This window comes from Narcine bancroftii, chromosome 12 (genome assembly GCF_036971445.1).
Source record: "Narcine bancroftii isolate sNarBan1 chromosome 12, sNarBan1.hap1, whole genome shotgun sequence".
Classification (NCBI taxonomy): domain Eukaryota; kingdom Metazoa; phylum Chordata; class Chondrichthyes; order Torpediniformes; family Narcinidae; genus Narcine; species Narcine bancroftii.
In genome coordinates this window covers 21,067,422-21,088,731 of record NC_091480.1, presented here as the reverse complement: position 1 = coordinate 21,088,731, position 21,310 = coordinate 21,067,422, and the positions used below count along the sequence as shown (strand labels likewise).

Sequence of the window (21,310 nt, the reverse complement as noted above, 5' to 3'; positions counted from 1 at the left end):
TACAGGAGTTTTTTTCTCCATCAATCCACTTTTGCATGAATTGCCAAGCTATCAGACGTTGGTTAGAGGATCTCACACTGTTTCGTCCTCAATCAGAAGGAGAAGCACCCTCGCCAGTTATTTCAGAGGTTCATTAAAGAGAGAAGATTCATTGGGAGGTGAACTTGAACAAGCCGAAAGACCACTACAAGAATTTCCTATTAGTATTAAAGAAAAGAGGAGAATCAGGTTAGTCAATGTATTTCTGTTGTAACTGATCTTTGAATCTATAAACGTGAAATAAGTGGGATTCAAAATAAAGAAATAATCAGCTTTCCACAAAAATAGTTTTGATAAACAATCATTAATTTATCTTGGATGATGTTGATCTAAGCTTCAGCCTGGAGAGAAGGAAATTTCTCAAATTTATTTTGAATAATGTCAATGACCTATTATAGCCACTGGAACAGACATTGATGATGTGGAGTTCTGCAATTAAAGATTGAAAACAGGATTTTTTAATATAAGTGGGAAGGCATCAAAGTCCCAAATATGGGAAAGAAAAATATGTCAAAAGTAATTTGATGGGGGGGAAAAAGGATGAAGTCCTGAATAATCAGAATTTATCATCATGTTATCATTATGTTCATTGTTTTGCAGTAGCGTTACAGTTGCAAATATTACATTTTTAAAAAGTCAATAGATTAGAGCAAAAGAGGATAAAGTGAGGTTGTGTTTCTGGTTCATTGTCCATTCAAAATTCGATGGCAGAGGGGAAGAAGCTATTTTTGGGTGTTCATCTTCAGGCTTCTGTACCTCTTTCCTGATAGTAGCAGTGTGAATAGGTCTTAACCTTGGCAATGAGTATCCTTGAGGATAGAGGCTGCTTCCATCTACAAGCCTCTTGTAGATGTCCTCGATGGAGTGAAGAAAGATGCCTATTATACGCTGGCCGAATTGAAAACTTTCTATAGTCTTTTCCTGACCTGTGCATTGGCACCTCCACATCAGTCAGAATGTTCTCCATGGTACACCTGTAGAAATTTGCTGGTCTTTGGTGAGATACTGTCTCCTCAAACTCCTCATGAAGTATAATCGCTGGTGAGCCTTCTTCATGATTGCATCGACATGGAGTCCCCAGGATAGATCTTCAGAGATAATGGCACCCAGTACAGGTATACCCCACTTTACGAATACTCGGTTTATGCAAATTTGCTTTTACGAATAAACCTGTTTGCTATCCGAAGTAAATGTGAATGGGTTTTCCCTTTACGAAAATAGCGTTCAATAGTGAATGGGTCTTTGTTTTACACCATTTCAGCTTATGAAAGGTTTCATGGGAGTGTTCTACTTTCGTAAATCGGAATATACCTGTACTTTGAAGTTCGTAACCCCTCGATGAGGTCTGGTTTGTGTTGTGAATAAAGTGTAGAAATTAATATACATGATTATTCTGAGTCCTCAGTGGAAATCATGTGTAATGGGAGGAGATTTTTGCTGATAAATAAGATGGTTATGCTTCTATAAGACTAAATATAAATATTCTATTCCACGATATTAATTGTGTGCATTTAATCAACAGTGTATGTCTGGCTACTAATTAGAGCTCTGCTTTTGTGCAATAAATTTAATTGATAGGGTAGTTATTTTTAGTTGGCATGGAATATGACAAGCAAGAGGGATGGATTCTGTGTAATCCCAGATAATTGCTAAAGGTTATCGTTCATTGGCTCTCTATTTTCTCTATGGAATTGTATTGAATCAAATGTGGAGACTTATTCATTACAACATTCAGACTTGCTTACAATATCAAAATAATACACAAACTTGTAAGAATAATTTTCTTTGTCCCAAGCACCACTGCATTTCTTTTTTTTTCTGAACCTGTCTTCCTTATCTCCTGCCAGTCTTGTGCTTCCCCCTCTCTTTGGATTTCTGATTTCTGCTGCTTCTTCAACAATGGATTATGTGTCCATAAAATGCACTTTTGGTAAGTATATCACCATAATGTAAAGTGTAAACAGTTGAGTGCACTCTCTTCCTAGTCACAGGAGTTTGGTTCAAGTCACATACTGCAGAATTGGTGTTAAGAGATGCTGTCTTTCAGATGAGAATACAAGAACATTGGTAGGTCACTCAGCTACTTGCCCAGTCATTCAATATGACCACAGCTGATCTGTCTCAGTCCTTTCTCCTCTTCTTTGCTAGTTCCCCATCCATCTTTGGCTTGGCTTCGCGGACGAAGATTTATGGAGGGGGTAAATGTCCACGTCAGCTGCAGGCTCGTTTGTGGCTGACAAGTCCGATGCGGGACAGGCAGACACGGTTGCAGCGGTTGCAGGGGAAAATTGGTTGGTTGGGGTTGGGTGTTGGGTTTTTCCTCCTTTGCCTTTTATCAGTGAGGTGGGCTCTGCGGTCTTCTTCAAAGGAGGATGCTGCCCGCCAAACTGTGAGGCGCCAGGATGCACGGTTTGAGGCGATATCAGCCCACTGGCGGTGGTCAATGTGGCAGGCACCAAGAGATTTCTTTAGGCAGTCCTTGTACCTTTTCTTTGGTGCACCTCTGTCACGGTGGCCAGTGGAGAGCTCGCCATATAACACGATCTTGGGAAGGCCATGGTCCTCCATTCTGGAGACGTGACCCACCCAGCGCATATACCCACAATAATTGTATCATCCGCAACTTTCTGGGAAGAGAATTCCAGAGATTCATCACTCTCTCTGAAAGGAACTTCCTTGTGCACCTCAGTTTTAAATGACTGCCCTTAATCTTGTAATTAGGTCTCCAGTTTGAGATTTTCCATCAAACCCCACCCCAACCCAAGCAGAAACATCTCAACATCAACACTGTCATCCCTCCAAAGGATTTTAAATATTTAAACCAGATCACCCTTATTTTTCTAACTTCTGAAAAATATAGATCAGGTTGCTGAAACATTTCAAGTGGAGGTAAAAGATCCCTGCACTATTTTGAAGTGGTGGAATTTTCCCAGCGCTTGTGTAATATATTCCTCAGTCAATATTACTAAAGTTCTCTCGTAACTGTCATATTGCTGTTTTTCAGAGCTTACTGTGTGCAAATTGGCTACTATTTTTCCTACACTGCAACGTGTCTTTTTTCTTCAACAAATAATTTGTTGATTCTCAATTGCCTTGGGAAGATTCCAACATACCATATAAATGAGACTTCTCTTTCACATAGTATTTGTCATGACCTTAACTTGCACAAGAGGGATGGAGTCTTTTAGAGGAAGAATTCTCTTCACAAGACTGGTCATCCATTACATTCTGTTTCCTTCTTTCAAGTGCATTGAATGTTTGTACTCAACTGTTGCATTTGTCTTTTTGTTATTTAATGGGTCCTCTACCGGCATCACCTACGGCTCCTAGAACGCTTCCACCAGCGTTGTCTCCGCTCCATCCTCAACATTCATTGGAGCGACTTCATCCCTAACATCGAAGTACTCGAGCTGGCAGAGGCCGACAGCATCGAATCCACGCTGTTGAAGATCCAACTGGACTGGGTAGGTCACGTCTCCAGAATGGAGAACCATCGCCTCCCCAAGATCGTGTTATATGGCGAGCTCTCCACTGGCCATCGTGTCAGAGGTGCACCAAAGAAGAGGTACAAGGACTGCCTAAAGAAATCTCTTGGTGCCTGCCACATTGATCCCCGCCAGTGGGCTGATCTCGCCTCAAACCATGCATCTTGGCACCTCACAGTTCGGCGGGCAGCAACCTCCTTTGAAGAAGATCGCAGAGCCCACCTCACTGACAAAAGACAAAGGAGGAAAAACCCAACACCCAACCCCAACCCACCAATTTTCCCCTGCAACCGCTGCAACCGTGTCTGCCTGTCCCGCATCGGACTTGTCAGCCACAAACGAGCCTGCAGCTGACGTGGACATTTACTCCTCCATAAATCTTCGTCCGCGAAGCCAAGCCAAAGAATTTAATGCATACCATAGTTTCTCAGCCTTTTATCTGCTGACTTTCTGGAATCTTCATTTGACTTCTTTCTTGAAAACCCATATCCTCTGCTTTTTTCTTCTGTCTTTTCTCATACTTTTGAAATTTGACCAAGGAACTGCATTTCATATTACCTTTATAATTGATCTCCATCCTACAGCATAAAGTTTTTTTAAAATTACAGTACAATTCCAATTATCTGAAATCCTATTTTGGATAAATGATATTTTCAGATAAATGTTCATTTTTTTAAAAACAGCCCAGTAGCAACAGCAAATTGCTTGTAACAGTGTTTAAACAATAAGAGAAGGTATTTTAAGCATGAAATAATGTTTAATTCTCACCAAAAAAAACAACCTGAGCAAAATAAGATAAATCCAACACCAAAACTTCAAAATTCTACAAATTTGTTCTAAAGGTTTGCTTCGTGAAACAAAATTGGGGATTATGATAGACAACTTCAAGCTGAAAACGAAGATAATTGCAGATTTGCTATATCATGTCGGAAGTTAAAGAAACATTAAATTAACTTATATTAAATTCTGCATATTTTACCACATAACGATGCTGACACATTGTGTTAGTTCAACTGATCTTATATTGTTTTTCTACTGATTTTAGTTCATATTCAGCATCTGATGCCTCTTGTGTCAGTGTCCAACAATAGTCGGTCAGCATTGATATATTCCAGTTGCCCTGATACTGCTTTTCCATGGTTGCAATGTCTGGGTGAAACCTTTCATCATGTTCTTCACTGAGTGCACCAAGATCTGCAGGGAAAAAATCCAAGTGTGGAAGCAGAAGATTAATTTTCAAAAACCTGTTGTATGCTTGAAGAAGACTTAAAATATGACAGGAGATCACAAAAATAGGTTATATATATAATAAGGTATGTGATGGGAAAATTTAAAGTGATTTCCGTGATCAACTGCCCAAAATCCATAAATACACCCAAAAGTGTTGAGGAGGCCAAATCTTCATTGTCCACTGTAATCGATTATTCAGACCATCAAAATTTGTTTCTATTTAAATATCGCTTAACCCCCTGGGTTACGAGTGAAGAAGACAATCTGGGAGTGGTGATCACGTTCACTTTTATTGCACATTTGTTGTCAACTTTTGCAACTCTAAATTAGGTTACATGAAATTTAAAGCATGTAAACAATGAAGATTGAAATAGGCTGCAAGAGGACACAGGCTTACAGAATGGACAAACAAGTGGCAGATACAATGTAATACTGAGAAGTGTGAAGCAAGATTTAAAAATGGAGGTATAGAACAAAAAGAATATCTCTTGTAGGATGAGGGCAGCAATGCTGTACAAATAAAGTCGAGCTTGGAGAGGTCATCTGGTTGATGTTTTAATGGGACAGATGAAGAGAGAAACCTAAAGTTACCAAATGTAGGACTGTCAGAAGTGCCCAGCATGTCAAGCTTTGCTAATGGATAAAGAAACTCCTGTGCTAATATCACAGATGGATGGCTCGTAGCTGAATTGGCCAAGTAGCCGTTTCTCAAGTTTACAGAGGTCTAGTTTATAACAGTGATGGAGGCAGAGGGAAGAGTGGGACTGGCATGAAGAATGCATGTATCTCTGAATTGCCTATGAACACAGGGCTGCATGAAATGGTCACCTGATCTGTGTCTGGTTTCACAAAATGTGGTACATTAAATTGCAAGTGAGTCATTGGTGAAGCCAGGATTCATGAATAGAAATACAAAGTACAGAATAAGAGAGGTTAGGTTGAAATTTATGTCATAAGTATAGTATTGCTACCAGGCTTGATCACCTAATTTTCAGAAAAATAACATCTTAATTTCACTTCAAGTTAATCATGTGCATTAACCGCAAATAGCCAGACTTGTATCCTTACTTAGAATGTATCTTGAGATGCCAATACAGATGACCCTCATATTATGGGGTTGAGGGTATACACTTTCCTATGTTACAGAGTCCAAGAGGACCCCCAAAACCAGCAGCAATAGATATGCACCACAACATAGGGTTACTTAAACAAAAGTAGTTTTTAATTATATTTGAACAAGAAAACAGAATTAAATTTTAACTTATTACTTAACCTCCTCTGATACTAAGCGCAGGTATGTGTAATGTATATTTAAGATTAGAAAAGTTCTTTGGATTACAGTTCAATCTCACTGGTTGCAGGCAGTTCTTGTACTGTGCACAGAAGTTTGCATTAACAAAGTTCACCAGTCTTTGGTGCTTAACAGGCAAATGATTACCACTCAGGAGGGTTCTTGCTGGTTTTCGAGAGAGATTCCTTTTCCAGGACATTCACAATTGATTCCTTTCCAATCCGCCTTGCTGATGAAACTTGCCTCCTTCAGGGTTCTCTAGAAGATCCTCCTTCTTTCAGGTCACCTTTCAGACAGCCAGTCTTCTCTTTTGACCAGACAGTCTTCCAAAAGTTTGCCAGCTTTGTCCTTCTGGAACTGATTTCTGTCCCCTTTCTCTCTCTCTGTTTCAAACCCTCCCTCTCTGAGAACAAAACTGTTCTCTCCCTGCCTACAAAAATAACATGTTCTCCCAGGCAAGCTGTATGTTGTTCATTTGCAAAAAGCATTCTGCAAAAATTCTGTGTTTTAAAATGTGTGTGTGCAAGCTGGTCTACCAATTCCTCCCAAGCCAGCTCAAAATACTCTTGTCACACCTGAAAAACGGTTCATATTGTGTTTTCAGTTACGTGAAGCCTAATCAACTGTGCATTAGGTCAAGAATCACAATTTGAAAGGAAAATGTTGATTTATTTAATATTTTTGCATATAAATTCTGTAAGAACAAATATTATTCCTTATCTCAAATTTTTGGGTAATGATTTGTGAATTCTGTAATCAAAATGGACTTAACAAGTCAACTTCATTTATCGTTCATACCATGCTCGCACAGCAGGACAAGATGGCGTGTCTCCAGGACAACGGAGGTCGCCAATACAATAATTCTTGTTCCGCAAGATACATTTAGGCAATGCAGTACTTCATAATAAATTAATGCATAAAATAAAGGTGCGGTAACTTTTGTGGAGCTACTCCCATTTTTTTTCCACTGTTTCCTTTGTGGGAACTTGTTGATGTGGTTCATCGGGTGCTCTGCAGTTTCAAAGGAATTGCCACAGTGAAGAGTACAGATCTGAAGACATTTTCAGCCTTGGTCGCAAAATAAAGATACAATACTGAACCTTAAACAAATACTGAGTAAAACACAAAAGTCTGCAGATGCTGTGATTGTAAGGAAAACACAGGAATGCTGGAGGAACTCAGGAGATCTCGCAGCATCCATTCGAGGTGAAGATGTCAAAGCAGCGTTTTGGGTCTAAGCCTTTTTTCAAGGTTATATGTGTTTTCCTCATATAGACGCTGCAAGACTTGCTGAGTCCCTCTAGCATTCTGGTATTTTTACAATTAAACAAATGCTGAGTTGCAATTGGAATATGCTGGGTAGATTCATGCAAATTGACATATTTCTGCTTGTAATTTTAGTTTTTGTTTGCATTAACTGTTTTATTAGAGATGAACAATATATTCAAGCATCCATAGTCACACGTCAGAGCAATATACTTAAAAAGTTGAGATGGAGGAGACTTACTCAAGGAATCAAGGCGCGCATGTCTCGCTTCTATCTGTGGAAAAAAAATATTCATGATATAGAAGGTGAGGAAAATAGAAGGAACATACAATGAAGCAATTAAGGCAATATCCTTCCAGTCATTTAAAATGCTCGTTTGTTTTTGTGAACTTTGATAAGATGTAGTATTATTTTATGAATTTAACATTTGTCTAATTATCTATTTGTATAGTATTTAGAATGATTTTTTAATCACTACACTTGCAAATTATTGTTTAGATTTGAATGCAATTGAAAGAATATCTGTGCTGAATCATGGCTTCAAGTCAGAATGATGCTTGCGCTAGAAATATGATTTTTTTTTGGAACATTACCTAAGAAATTATGTCACATTGTTTTGAGATGCACTTGTTGGTCAATATAAGGTCCACTATCAGCATTTGTTGTGAAAAGAATGATGCAGGTGTAGCGGCAGCTACACTGCTACTGAAAGAACACACAACCAGACGGGTTGAGCTCAGTGAGCCAAAAAAAACTGATTTATTACTGACTGTCGGGCTGGACTTGTACTCCCAGCCCGGACCTGGCTGAGAACCACGCTGGGGGTCGCCGACGTCACTCGGGCGTCATGTGGCCCCCCAGCGCGGGCTTCTGAGCCCGGTGCTGAGGAGAAGGGCAAACCCCCCCCAACGGTGCCATTTTGGCCAGCTGCCCCGCCACGTGGATTACAAGTGGGGCTGGTTCGCCTGCCTAGTGGCACGCCACCACACAGACAGCCCCCCCCCCCAGAACCGGCGCCAATGTCCTTTTTAGCTGGGCGGCCTCGCTTCTTGGGCTGGGCCACAATCACTGGTTTGGTGGGGTCGAGGTGAGCTGGCTTCAGCCTGTCCACAGTAATCAGCTCCCGCCTACCACCGACCAATGTCCAGCGTGAATGTCGACCCTGAACGCTGGACAACCCTGTATAGCCCCTCGTAAGGTCTCTGCAGAGGTGCCGCGGACAGGCCCTGCCGAATAAAAATATACTCTGCGGAGTGCAGCTCGCTGGGGACGTAAGATGGCCGTGTGTCATGTCTGGGCGGTGGTGGGAGTGCGAAGGAGTCCACGTAGGCCCAGAGTTGGGGAAGTAGCTCGTGCGGCGACCCCTGGGGGTTGTGTGGCGCGTTGATTAACTCATCAGGCAGTGCCAGCAGTGCGCCGTAGATCAGCTCAGCTGATGACGCCTGCATGGAGCAGATGCCCAGGAGCACCCAAGGCAGTTCATCCACCCAGTCAGGACCGGTGTGTCGGGCCATAAATGCCGACTTAAGGTGGCAGTGCAGACGCTCGACCAGCCCATTGGCCTGCGGGTGATAGGCCGTGGTGCGGTGTAGCTCTATCCCCAACCTATTGGGGAGCTGTGCCCAGAGCGCAGAGGTGAACTGGGCGCCCCGATCGCTGGTGAGGTGATTTGGAACGCAGAACCGGGCGACCCAACTGTGCAACAGTGCTCGGGAGCAGGAATCCGTGGAGGCATCCGGCATCGGGATTGCCTCGGGCCAATGAGTGGTGCAGGCTACCACCATGAACAGGTAACGGTTGCCCCAGGAAACAGGTAAGGGCCCGACTATGTCCACATGAATGTGGCTGAAGCGTTCCCGGATGTGCTCGAACCCTTGCACGGGTGCCCTGGTGTGCCTGTTCATCTTGGACATCTGGCAATGGGTGCATGTTCTGGCCCAGCCCACGATTTGGTTCCGCAGCCCATGCCAGACGAACCGCTCTGCCACCATATGGACCGTGGACCTGGTGGATGGGTGCAAAAGGTCGTGGATGTGATGGAAGACTTGCCTGGACCACTGCTGGGGAATCACTGGCCGTGGGGTGCCCATGGAGACATCACACAGGACGGTGCCTTCGCAGCTAGGAGTCTGGAGGTCTAGGAACCACAGGCCCGTGATGCCAGTCCTGAAGGCTTGCGTCTCCTTGTCGGAATTCTGGTCCCGGGCAAGCTGGTCGAAGTCGAGGCCGGGTGTCAGCATGCAGATGGCCAGTCGTGAAAGTGCATTGGCGACCACATTGTCCTTCCCCGCCTTGTGCCGAATGTCAGTGGTAAACTCCAACATGAAGGAGAGGTGACGCTGCTGGCAGGCCGACCAGGGATCCTTCGCCATCGCGAGCGCCTGAGTGAGGGGTTTATGGTCAGTGAAGTTGGTAAAAGTCCTCCCCTCCAAGAAATAGCAGAAATACCGCACTGCCAGGTTCATGCCCAGTAATTCACGGTCAAAGGCGCTAAACTTGCGATTTGGTGGGCGGAGAAGCCGGCTGAAGAATGCCAGCGGCTTCTATTGTCCATTCACTTGCTGCTCCAGGATGGCACCAACGGCTGTGGCAGAGGCAGTGACAGAGAGCGCCACATGCAGGTCGGTGGGCGAGCATGGTAGCCTTCATGAGGGTGTCCTTGGTGGCCTCAAATGCACTGCAGGCCTCTGGGGTCCAGATGATCGTTTTGTGCTTGGCTGTGATGAGGGCAAATAGTGGCTGCATGATGCACGCAACTCCCAGGATGAATCAGTTATAGAAGTTGACCATACCCGCGAACTCCTGCAGCCCCTTGAGGTTGTCTGGGCGTGGGAACTCCTTGATAGCGGCGACCTTTGTAGCAGCGGGCGTGGCTCCTTCGGCTGTGATGGAATGGCCCAGGAACTGCATGGACTCTTTCCCGAACTGGCAATTGGCCGGGTTGATGGTGAGGCCGAAGTTGGCCAGCCGGGAGAAGAGGGCGCACAAGTGTGCCTTGTGTTACGCCCGATCCCTGCTGGCAACAAGGATGTTGTCCAAGTAAATGAAGACGAAATCCAGGTCCCTGCCCACTGAGTCCATGAGGCACTGGAAGCTCTGAGCGGCGCTCTTTAGCCCAAATGGCATGCAAAGGAAGTCGAACAAGCCGAAGGGGGTGATGATGGCTGTCTTGGGTATGTCCTCGGGGTGCACCGGGATTTGGTGATACCCTCGCACCAGGTCAACCTTGGAGAAAACCCTCGCACCATGCAGGTTGGCCATAAAGTCCTGGATGTGAGGGATTGGGTAACGGTCAGGAACTGTCGCCTCGTTGAGCCGTCGATAGTCTTCGCAGGGGCGTCGGCTGCCAGAGGCTTTCGGGATCAGGTGGAGCGGCGAGGCCCATGGGCTGTCGGAGGGCTGAATGATCCCCAGTTCCAACAGGTATGAAAGCTCCTCCTTCGCCACCTGGAGCTTGTCAGGTGGGAGCTGGTGGACCCTGGGTGTGGATGTGGTGGAACACCCCGTAGAGCGGTGAGGCAGCAGAGAACTGTGGCCTGAGGAGGGCCGGGAACTCATCCAGGATTCACTGGAACTCGTCTCTGGGCGTGCTGATCATGGCCATTTGTGCGGGAGGCGTTGAGCCGAACAGCTTGGAAAGTCCTGGCGTCTACCAAGCGCCTATCTCGAATGTCCACCAGGAGGCCATGGGCAAGGAGGAAGTCGGCACCCAGGATGGCGGTTGGAACCTCCACAAGAACTTTCGTCGACTGATCTGGAAGTGGACTGTCTTGTTCCCATACGTCTGGATCTCTGTTGAGTTGGCCGCACAAAGGGGAGGTCCTCGAGGTCGGTTCCTGGACTCGATGGCCATGGCCGGGATGATGCTGATCTGGGCCCCAGTGTCGACGAGGAAGCACCGGCCGCTGACTGAGTCCCGCAGTTAGAGGAGGCTGTGTCCTTGGCCAGCCGCCGCAGCCATTAACAGGGCTGACGACACTTCCGAGCCTTGGCTCCCCCATGCTGGTGGTAGAAGCAGAGGCCCGGAGCTGATGCCGTGCCCCTGGTTATGCTCTTGGTAGCCCCTGCAGGGGCCGGTTGTTCTACCGCAGCACTAAGGGTGGGCTTGACATGGTCATGCCCATGCCTCGTGACCTGCTGGATCGCCGAGCCCTCCGGGAATCGCTCAAAGAGTGGGCAGTTGGTGTGATCACCCATGAGCGTGAGCATCTCTTCCATCAGCTCCTCCGGGGACCTGTCCCCCGAGGCGTCGAGGTGCAGCATCTGAGCGGCACGCTGACGCCTGGATAGTCCGAGGGATCCGATGAGCACTCGCTTGATGGTCCCGTATTTGTCTTCGGCAGGCGGGTGCAGAACGAGGTGCAGCACACGTTTGGCGGTGGCCAGGTCCAGGGCGGTGACCACATGGTAGAATTTGGTCGTGTCAGACAAAATTTGGCGGAGGTGAAACTGAGCTTCTGCGTGGCCGAGCCAGGTCTCCGGCTCCTGAACCCAGAAGTCAGGCAGCTTGACAGCTATAGCACTGATCCCAGGTTCACTCATGTTGGGTTCAAAGACGTTTGAACCAGTCGGGGTCACCAATTGTAACGGCAGCTACACTGCTACTGAAAGAACACACAACCAGACGGGTTGAGCTCAGTGAGCCGAAAAAACTGGTTTATTGCTGACTGTCGGGCTGGACTTATACTCTCAGCCCGGACCTGGCTGAGAACCGCGCTGGGGGTCGCCGACGTCACTCGGGCGCCACGTGGTCCCGCAGCGCGGGCTTCTGAGCCCGGTGCTGAGAAGGGGAAACCCCCGACGGTGCCAATTTGGCCGGCTGCCCCGCCGCGTGGATTACAAGCTGGGCCAGTTCGCCTGCCGAGTGGCATGCCGCCACACATGTTTATTATTTTGAACAAAATCACTTTACTAAAATATTGCTGAAAGCCATCAGTCTCTGATGTGGGTTTGTCCACATCCTTGTGTGAGATCATTATGGGGGTAAAGAAATACTTTTTTTAAAGTATTGAAAGCAATGAACTGTTCATGAGCAGAGAAATTGGGCATTTGTGTGCATTAACCACTAAAGGCCAGTGGATAGATTAATACAAAAATACAATGGAAATTGAAATTTGTCTGAAGAATAAAGGATTGGAAGTTATTTATTTCACTCGGAAAGCACTAGTTCGATCATATCAGGAGACCTATGAACAGTGCATCTCATGACATCTCAGGAAGGATTTTTAAAAATCCTTAGAGACAATGCAACGTATATTTTCTAGAATTATACTGCAGCTCAAACGTTTATTTGTAAAATGGGTCTTGTCTTTCACTGAGAGCTTGAAAACAGTTAATGGTAGATCAAATAAAAATTTAAAATATGATTAGTGTTAGTTTGGTGTGTTAAATAACATGGACCAGGTCAGGTGAATGGAGATCAGATATAGCAGAATAACTGGAAAGGCTTGATGTTAACTCTTATTATTCCAAACAAGTTCTATAGTTTATTATTTTTCTTTTTATCTTTCAGGCAAATTTGGAACTGGAATCCGGTCATATTTCTCCTTTCTCCGTTTTCTCGTTGTGCTGAATTTTGTGATTTTTCTCCTTATGTTTACTTTTATTACCATTCCAATGATCATTTCAGTGCACGGAATGATTAATATTACAAGCACCCGAGTTTCCACTTCTGGAATAGGTAATTATAGTAGAATACACTAAGGAATGCAGCATTTATTTTTGGGGTCCTGATATATGAGATCCTGCCCATGATGGTGGCGTCATCTGCGAAGTTATAGATGGAGCAGTGTTTTGACATGCAGTCATATAGTAAGGGGCTGAGTACACAGCCGTGCAAGGCTCAGATGTTGAAGATGATTGTGGAGGAAGTGCTGTCGCCATTTTTCACTGATTGCTGCCTCTGGGATAGAAAGACATGGATCCACGACTGAGGTCGTGTCATTTGGGCATGAGTTTGTTTGGTACTTTTATGAGGATGGTGGAGCTTTAATCGATAAATACCATTCTACTGTAGATGTTCATGTTGTGTCCACTTATTCCATGGCTGAGTAGGGTCAGGGAGATAGCATTCAAGTCTCTCCAGGCGATTATAAAGGAAGGTCGTTACAATAAGTTTTTTGAAATGATGGAGAACAAAGAATATTCTTCAAAAGTACATTGTGTTAATTTTTCTGAAACTGCAGATGATAATATAGTGACCACCCATTAAACTTTGGTTTTAAATGTCATGTATATTTCTTAAAACGTTGCATTCTTACCATCTTAAAAGCAAAACATTGTAGTTACTGTTCTCATTCTCTAATGTCCTGGAAAAAAAAAAGGCTAAAGATATGTTGTGGCATAATGAAATAATTAAATATATTTCTTAGATTTATTAATTGTTTCTCGTACCCCTCTTTCATATGGAAGAATCTTACATGTGCTTACTTTGACATCTTATCAATGATGAGAAAGTAGGCAAATATTTTTATAGGGGCATCTTCTTTCTCAAATGCAATTTATTTTTTGTTGCTGCTATCATGTCCATTTAAAATCTTGTCAATTATATAATTTTTTTTACATTTTGTAGCTGAAGAATGTACATTGTATGACGAATCAAACCCAGGGCTTGTTTACTTCTATAGTTACATGATTAATCTGCTCTCAGGAACAGTAAGTATATTCAGCAATTGATAATATTTAGCAATAGGATACAGATAATTCTGTGAAAATGTGTTTAATTTTCTTCCACATTGCTCCATTCTTGAACAAAATTTAGAACAAATAATTTTGCCTGAAACCTTGTTAATTGCTGGGATTAATGTAGATATAAAGTAAAGCCACTGACGCACATGATTCTAAAGGAATAAACCAAGTAGCGACAGCGATACAGATAACTATTTGCAGAAAGCAGGAGGTTTCTGCCCCAGTTGCCCTCCATCTGCAATTGTTTAGCTGCAGAATCGACATTGAAACAAACATAAACAAGTACTTTTGTGTTACTTCTCCGTGGTGGGGCAGGGCACACAGCAGCAAAGCAAACCCTGGGGATTAAAATAATGAATCTTTTCAAACTGGTTATTAAAGTGTTCAAAGCAGTTTAAAGTTCTGAAATGTTCAAAAGCATTCCAAAACTATGAACATTTAATTCAACCTTTAAATTGAAAAATCATAAAAATTCCAAGAAATGAGTTTTAAAACTTAAATAAATTGAAATATTTCAAAAAATGTAAATTGACCAACATTTTAATTAATTGACATTATTCTCCATTTATTTAGATTCTACAATGTCAGAATATAGTCAGAAATTCTCTGGCAAACAACTGCTAGGAAATTTAGAATTTCTCAGATCATGTCTGCATGATCATATATGGACACTTTGTTAGCGTGTTACTGCAATAGCCAAGTCATTTATTGCTTTTTGTATATTTTGGGCCAATGTAGTTATTAAGCAACATAAAATAACTATTTGAAATGAAGTTTGGCATGCTGTGATTGAAAAGCAATTTTACTTATTAGTTATGAAAATACCATTATCTTTAAAGCTCGCTTACCCCCATAACCCTCCCATGTTGACACCATGTAATCTGTGATGCATTTGAAAGAAATTAAATTCTGGTAAAATTTGTTGCATATTTTGTTTTAAAAGCTGTGTTGTCTGATCGTTTTGTCATATATTAACATAATTTTGGTTCATTCTAGGGGTTTCTGGAGCAGACTTATCTTTTTTACGGATTTTACCAAACAGATAACTTGTTCTCTGACTATTTTAATTACAATTTACCACTGGCATACTTAATTACAACATTTGCATACATATTACTGAGTCTTTTCTGGATCGTGAAAAGGTAATTGGTACTGTTTCTATTTCAATTTTTGAATTCAATTAAATGTACAAAAACATCCACTTTATCAATATGGTAAAAATAAATATTGCACACTCTTAGCAGGTTGTTCTTATTGGTGCCTGTTGAACTTTATGTCAAGTCTGAAGGAGTGTGCTCTTTATCTACTAATCTGCATTTGGCTTATTTGGACAAAGGAAACGGGAAGTAGAGCAAATGAGATGATGTTGGGTTGAGATTAATTTGACAAGGTAAAGGATGTGGACTGTTGTAAAAGAATAATAATGTGACAAGTAAGAACAATTAGATGGTTACCATTGAATCAGAATTATTACCTGAAATTGTTGAACTCGGTGTTAAATCAGGAAAATTGTCCAAATTGGAATATGATGGACAATGAAAGTGGTCTACATCTCGAAGCTTGACATCAGCGTGGCTGGTTGGATGGAGGTATTCCACAAACTGTCTTTAGTTCTCCTCATGGAGATGGTTCCACAAATTTCTGTTCCACCACGTATTACTAGGTTACATTTCCAATGTAATCACTGTTCCATTTAATTCTCATATAAATGAAAATGAAAATTTAGACGAATTATGAAGGCATAGAAAATGAAATATAATAGAGAAAAAAAAACATGAGGTCTTCCTCTTTAGAAGAGAAAAAAAAATAAAAGAATCAAATACTTTTTAAATGCTGGGAGCTTGCAATAGTTGGCATTCTGAGAAGACTAAATATCTTTGACCTTGAATCACTGTAAGTTAACAGGCAGGTACAGCAAGCAAGCAAAGAGAAGCTGGAGGTACCCTTTTGAGTCTCATAAAAGTCTGCAACCAAAACATTGACTGTCCATTTCTCTCTATTGACACTACCTGAACTGCTGAGACCCTCCAGGAGTTGGTGTAGGAAAGTGGCAGAGATAAAGGGTCATTTATGATCTTACTGAACAGCAGAGCAGTCAAGAGCGAGTAAAAATTTCTCCTGATTCTATTCCTTGTTATCACCGATTTTATCTTGTTCTAATCCTGCAGGGCAGTAGAAGGTTTCAAACAAAGCTTTATCAGATCAGAAGACCGATTTCAGAGTTTTTGTAACAAGATCTTTGCAGGTTGGGACTTTTGTATCACAGATGAACGTGCTGCAGAGTTGAAACATAGCAGCCTTCAGTACGAACTGAAGGTAAGTTTTCTGAGATACCTTGTGGAATAGCACGAGTCCAACTTCTCATCTTTCAGTATTCAAAAATGTGCGGAATATCAGTACAAAGTCACAAAATCTCAGTCTGGACTCTGTTTTATTGTTTCGATTTAGGATACTGCATTCAGTCCTTAATTTGGGGAGGATATAAGATTCCCATTTCTGAAGATTAAATAAAATTTTCATGCTTGAATGGAGTAAAGTTGGGACATGATTCAGTGTTTAAACAGTACTAGTGTCCCTCAGCCCCTAGTCTTAGGCAACAGAAAATGAAAATTTTTGTTAGAATAGCAGGACAATTTCAATTGGTTGGTTTTGTTGGCTATAACTACAAATTTGCTGATGGTACCATGGCTGTCGGCAGAATCACAAATGGCAACGAGGAAGTGTACAGAGGGAAGATAGACCAGCTCGTTGTGTGGTGTCACCTACAACCTTGCACTCAACCTTTGGAAAACTATGCTACCTCTGCTACCATCGGTAAAGGCTGAGCACTCAGTGGCACAAGGACAACTTCCCCGCTGCCATCAGATTTCTGAATAATGCTGCCTTATTTTGTCTTTTTGTGCACTATTTTCACTTACTTTTTGTAAGGTGGTTTATTTGAATGTTTATTTGAATGTGACGCTGCCGCAAAACAACGAGTTTTGTGACTTGTTCGTGACAATAAATTCTGAATCTATAATTTTAAACTTTGGAATTTCTCTATCTTTAAGTGTTGTCTTTTTATAAAAGGTGATCTTTATCTGACTGAGGCATTTGCAATATTTGTAATGCAATTAGTGTTTTTGGCAAGAAACTAAGGTAAACTTTTTTTTATGGTGATAGACTGACTTGGATGAAGAAAGAATAAAGCAAAAAATTGCTCATAGAACAAAGAAGGAAAAGTGCAAGATCTACCTCATGAGAATTCTTTTGAACTTGCTTGTTGTCATAATCCTGGGTGGATGTTTTTATTGCATTTATATAACCACCATTTACTCGCAAAATTTTCTTAACAATGTGAGTATTCAATCTGTTATTTGACATAAAGCAATAAAGTTACAAGTTGCATTTTGTTACTTAGATGATAAAAATCCATGTGTAGGATGATTTAGTAAATTGTTTCATTCATGCAGTGTAATTTTACACAATGTTCTAATGCTTTGGGATATTTCTACTATTTGGGGCTGAACATGTTCCTAAAACAAGAATCACATTGGCTTTGATCATACTTTTTCCCTTTGGCTGTCAAGAGTTTATAATTCATTTAGATCCAGTCAATTTTCAACTTTCCAATGTAAATATACATAATATCAATGGGACATGGATTACTACACTGGCCAACAAATAAGGTTTGCTTCTTGAAACAAAATTAGGGATTATGATAAACAACTTCAAGCTGAACACAAAGATCATTTCAGATTTGCTGTATCACGTCGGAAGTTGGTGAAACATTAAATTCATGGTCGTGGCTATCCATAGTCAAGGATAATGGCCTTCGTTCCGTAGGTCCAGAGTGAAAATACCTGTGCGTGTATTTGTTTAATGTGTACTTGATGCTGCTCTCCAAGAAGCACACAAATCAACCAACTAGTTCCAGTGGCATGAAAACCACGACAATTGGAGCTGATGGACTTGTTGCAGCCTTCATCTGCCTTCACAGCCATTGAGTTCAAAGTAACTTTGTTTGCCTGTTCTACCATTGAGGACTTGGTTTGTCAGGGACCTCACCCTCGACCTTACCGCCATGGGTGACCCTTCCAGGAGAATAGCTCCTGACAGCACCACTCGCAGGATCACAGGCTTCTCCACCACGACATGGCGACAATCTTTGGAGAAGAAAACATTAAATACGTACTGAATTTAGCATATTTAACCGTTTAACGATGCTGACACATTGCAGTAGTTCAAGTGACCTAAAAATATTTTGCCGCTGATCTTTGTTTTTTCACTTAGCATCTGATGCCTCTTGTGTCAGTGTTCAACATTGGTTGGCCAGCATTGATGGATTTCATTTGCCCTGGTACCGCTTTTTCATAGTTGCAATGTCCTGATGAAACCTTTCACCATGTTCATCAATTGACTGCACCAGGGATCAGCAGGGAAGAAGTCCAATTGTAAACGAAGAAAAAGAATTTTCAATGACATGCTACACTTTATGGTTTTTGTATGCTTGAAGTAGACTCAAAATAAGAAAGAAAATCACAAAAAAAGGTACATGACAGGAAAATTTTAAGCTGACTTTTGTGATCAGCGACCCCCAAATCCATAAAACATGCCCAAAAGTGTTCATAAAGCAAAATCTTTTTTTGTCCGGTGTTATTGGAATCTTTTGGTTGAAAAGCACATAACCTTCAGGACACCTTTTAAGAAATCTGAGTGATAAAAGTTCCTTGCATCCATATATACTTAAACTGTTCTAACACTGGCTTTTTTGCACACATTTGATTTTTTAGTTGCCTTGTCTTTAAGTTCTGCAGTTTTATTTCTACGGTGTCCTTTTTCCTTATTCCCACCTTAAGTCTAATTTTAAGTGTCTAAGAACACAAACGTTCAGAAAATTCTTGCCCTTGTCATCAAATCCCTCTATAGCCTCTTCATAACGGCCTCCAGCTTGAGATGGCTATGCTTCTTTAATTGTTGTCCCTTCGTTATTCTTTTGAATGATGCAATGATGTAAAGAGAAGAGATACAGGAGTACCAAAGCCAGCACCAACAGGCTGAGAAACCGCTTCCTCATGCAGGCAGTGAAAATGCTGAATGACCAAAGGAACTGATCTGTTTATTTATTCATAATAAATATTGATTTATTTATGTTTAATTTGTCCTGTATGTGTGTCATGTCTGGTTGTGTGCCTGCATGTTCTGTACCAAGGACTAGAGAATGCTAATTTGTTGGGACATTTTTCGACATTAAAGGATTTAATATCCCAGTAATTAAAAATTATTTTTGTTTAAAATTCAGATAGACTATGTTGACCAACTTGTATATTCTGTACCTCCACTTATATGCTCAATATAGTGATTTATTTTTATTTTTAATAGCAAACTAATACTGGAAGCTTCATACTCGATTTAACGATTCAATATTTGCCCTCGATTGTGATCACTGCAGCTAACTTTATCACTCCACTTTTGTTTGAACAAATAATCAGATTTGAAGACTATTCACCAGCCTTTGAGATAAAGTTCATGCTTATCAGGTGTGTATGAATATCCTAATCTGAATTCAACAAGGTAGATTTTTTTTAAATTGTCTATTAATTGATTAACTACTTAGAATTTGAGGCAACAATCCATATTTTGTGCCGGTTGATCTTGGATTTCCTTAAATGTTTTATTGGATTGTTTTTGGGTACTAAAATCTTCAATGTATTGGTGTGAAGAAACATATGAAATCTGGGCTCTCTCATTATAGCCAGAGAAAACCACTGAGATATTGTTCACATGTGGTTGGGTGGCAAATTATAAAGAAATTAAGTTATAGGCCTACATTTGCAGAGGATACCAACCAATAAAAGATTATCCCTGGCTGCAGAAGATCATCAAAAAGGGCTTATGAAATTTTATCCTTTATTTTAAGAGAGGTGGAAGTTAAAATGTGGAATTGAAAGATCCTTTCTAGTAATGGATTCACTTTTCAGCACTAAACTTCAGGAAATATATAATAACCTTGAAGTGAGAACTGGAAAGATAGATTGTCGGGAGAATACGCAGGGTATTCACCAAAATGATATCACAACTTGGTTTGTTTTTCTTGCCGTAAATTTTGCTTGTTTCCTTTTAGAGAACATGCCCAGCATAGATTTTGCAGTGCCGAGGAATTTAAACTATCATTTTTTTTTTGCAACTGTGATTTCTGTGAATTGCCGGTCAGGTGTAATACTGCCATTACTAATTGAAGCAGCGTTATTTGTAACATTTAGAAATAGTTTAAGAATTGCTGAATGTAGGAAGAGAGAAGAAAGTACAGTGTAAACAAATACAAATTAATTTTTCCAAATGGGGTGCCCTCTATCTTTTTGGGAAGAAAGAAATATTTATCTGCAGGTTACTAGTTCAGGCACACTATCTGAGACACATCTATGAATCTTGCTCTATTTTGAACTCCATTTACTTAAGTTCTTTATTAAATGGAGTTAAATTCAAAATGCAGTAAGGTTCTCAAATTGAAAGAAAACCACATTTTAAGAAATCAGAATCATGGTAAATAGAGTCATAAAAGGATGAACATGACAGAAGTATTATTACAAATTAATAAAAAATATTGATAGGACAGCTTTTTTAATGACCATTTCAAAAGAGTATTTAAGAAGAAAGAAATTTAGAAAGGCTAAAATTTGGTACTTAAATATGGATATTTATTATTTATAAATATTTGAACTGTTTCAGAATCTCATTTTATTCCATGTTTCATGTTGTCTTTGTGGTTTTTGTACAAGAATGGCAAACTGAAGGTGACTCATTGAAAATTTCCATAGGTCCGTATTTGTACGATTGGCTAACATTATTGTCCTCTTGCTGAGTTTATGGTCACAAATTACAAAATGCAGTGACGAACAATGCAAGCCTTGTGGATACAACCATGATTTATACCCTGTGAGTAAATTAAGTTGTAACTTCTACAACTTTTATTAAGGTATTCAGTGTGTAGTTTTAGAAGTAATGAGAACTTCAATTTTCTTCTGCAATAAGAGGAGTCAAAATGTGTTCTCATCACAACCATCTTCAAAGGTTAGTACAGACAAAGCAAAAGTGCATTCTAACTACAGAATAACTCCTCTGAGGGTGAAGTGTAATTATTGATTCACATTAAAAAAACATTTTAAAATGAACTATTGTACATTTTGAGAATGTAACCTTCTAATAGTCAATAGATGATCAGCAGCTTGGAGATCTTTGCAGTTACTCTGTACTTTAAACAAAAAATGTCTGATAAATAAAATTATGACCACTGTTTATATGTTGAATTTGTGTACTTACAGGTGTTATCTT

At 41.1% G+C, this 21,310-nt stretch overlaps 1 protein-coding gene across 1 annotated transcript in view; it reads left to right on the top strand.

The window, feature by feature from the left end:
• The window catches only part of LOC138747123 (transmembrane channel-like protein 7), a 37,498-nt gene that overhangs the window by 3,636 nt on the left and 12,552 nt on the right, over positions 1-21,310 (top strand). The window contains exons 2-10 of the mRNA XM_069906078.1: positions 6-228; positions 7,475-7,617; positions 12,825-12,992; positions 13,884-13,966; positions 14,996-15,141; positions 16,168-16,315; positions 17,162-17,335; positions 19,361-19,518; positions 20,797-20,914. Coding sequence (XP_069762179.1) covers positions 6-228; positions 7,475-7,617; positions 12,825-12,992; positions 13,884-13,966; positions 14,996-15,141; positions 16,168-16,315; positions 17,162-17,335; positions 19,361-19,518; positions 20,797-20,914 — 1,361 coding nt within the window. The remainder of the gene's footprint in view (positions 1-5; positions 229-7,474; positions 7,618-12,824; positions 12,993-13,883; positions 13,967-14,995; positions 15,142-16,167; positions 16,316-17,161; positions 17,336-19,360; positions 19,519-20,796; positions 20,915-21,310) is intronic.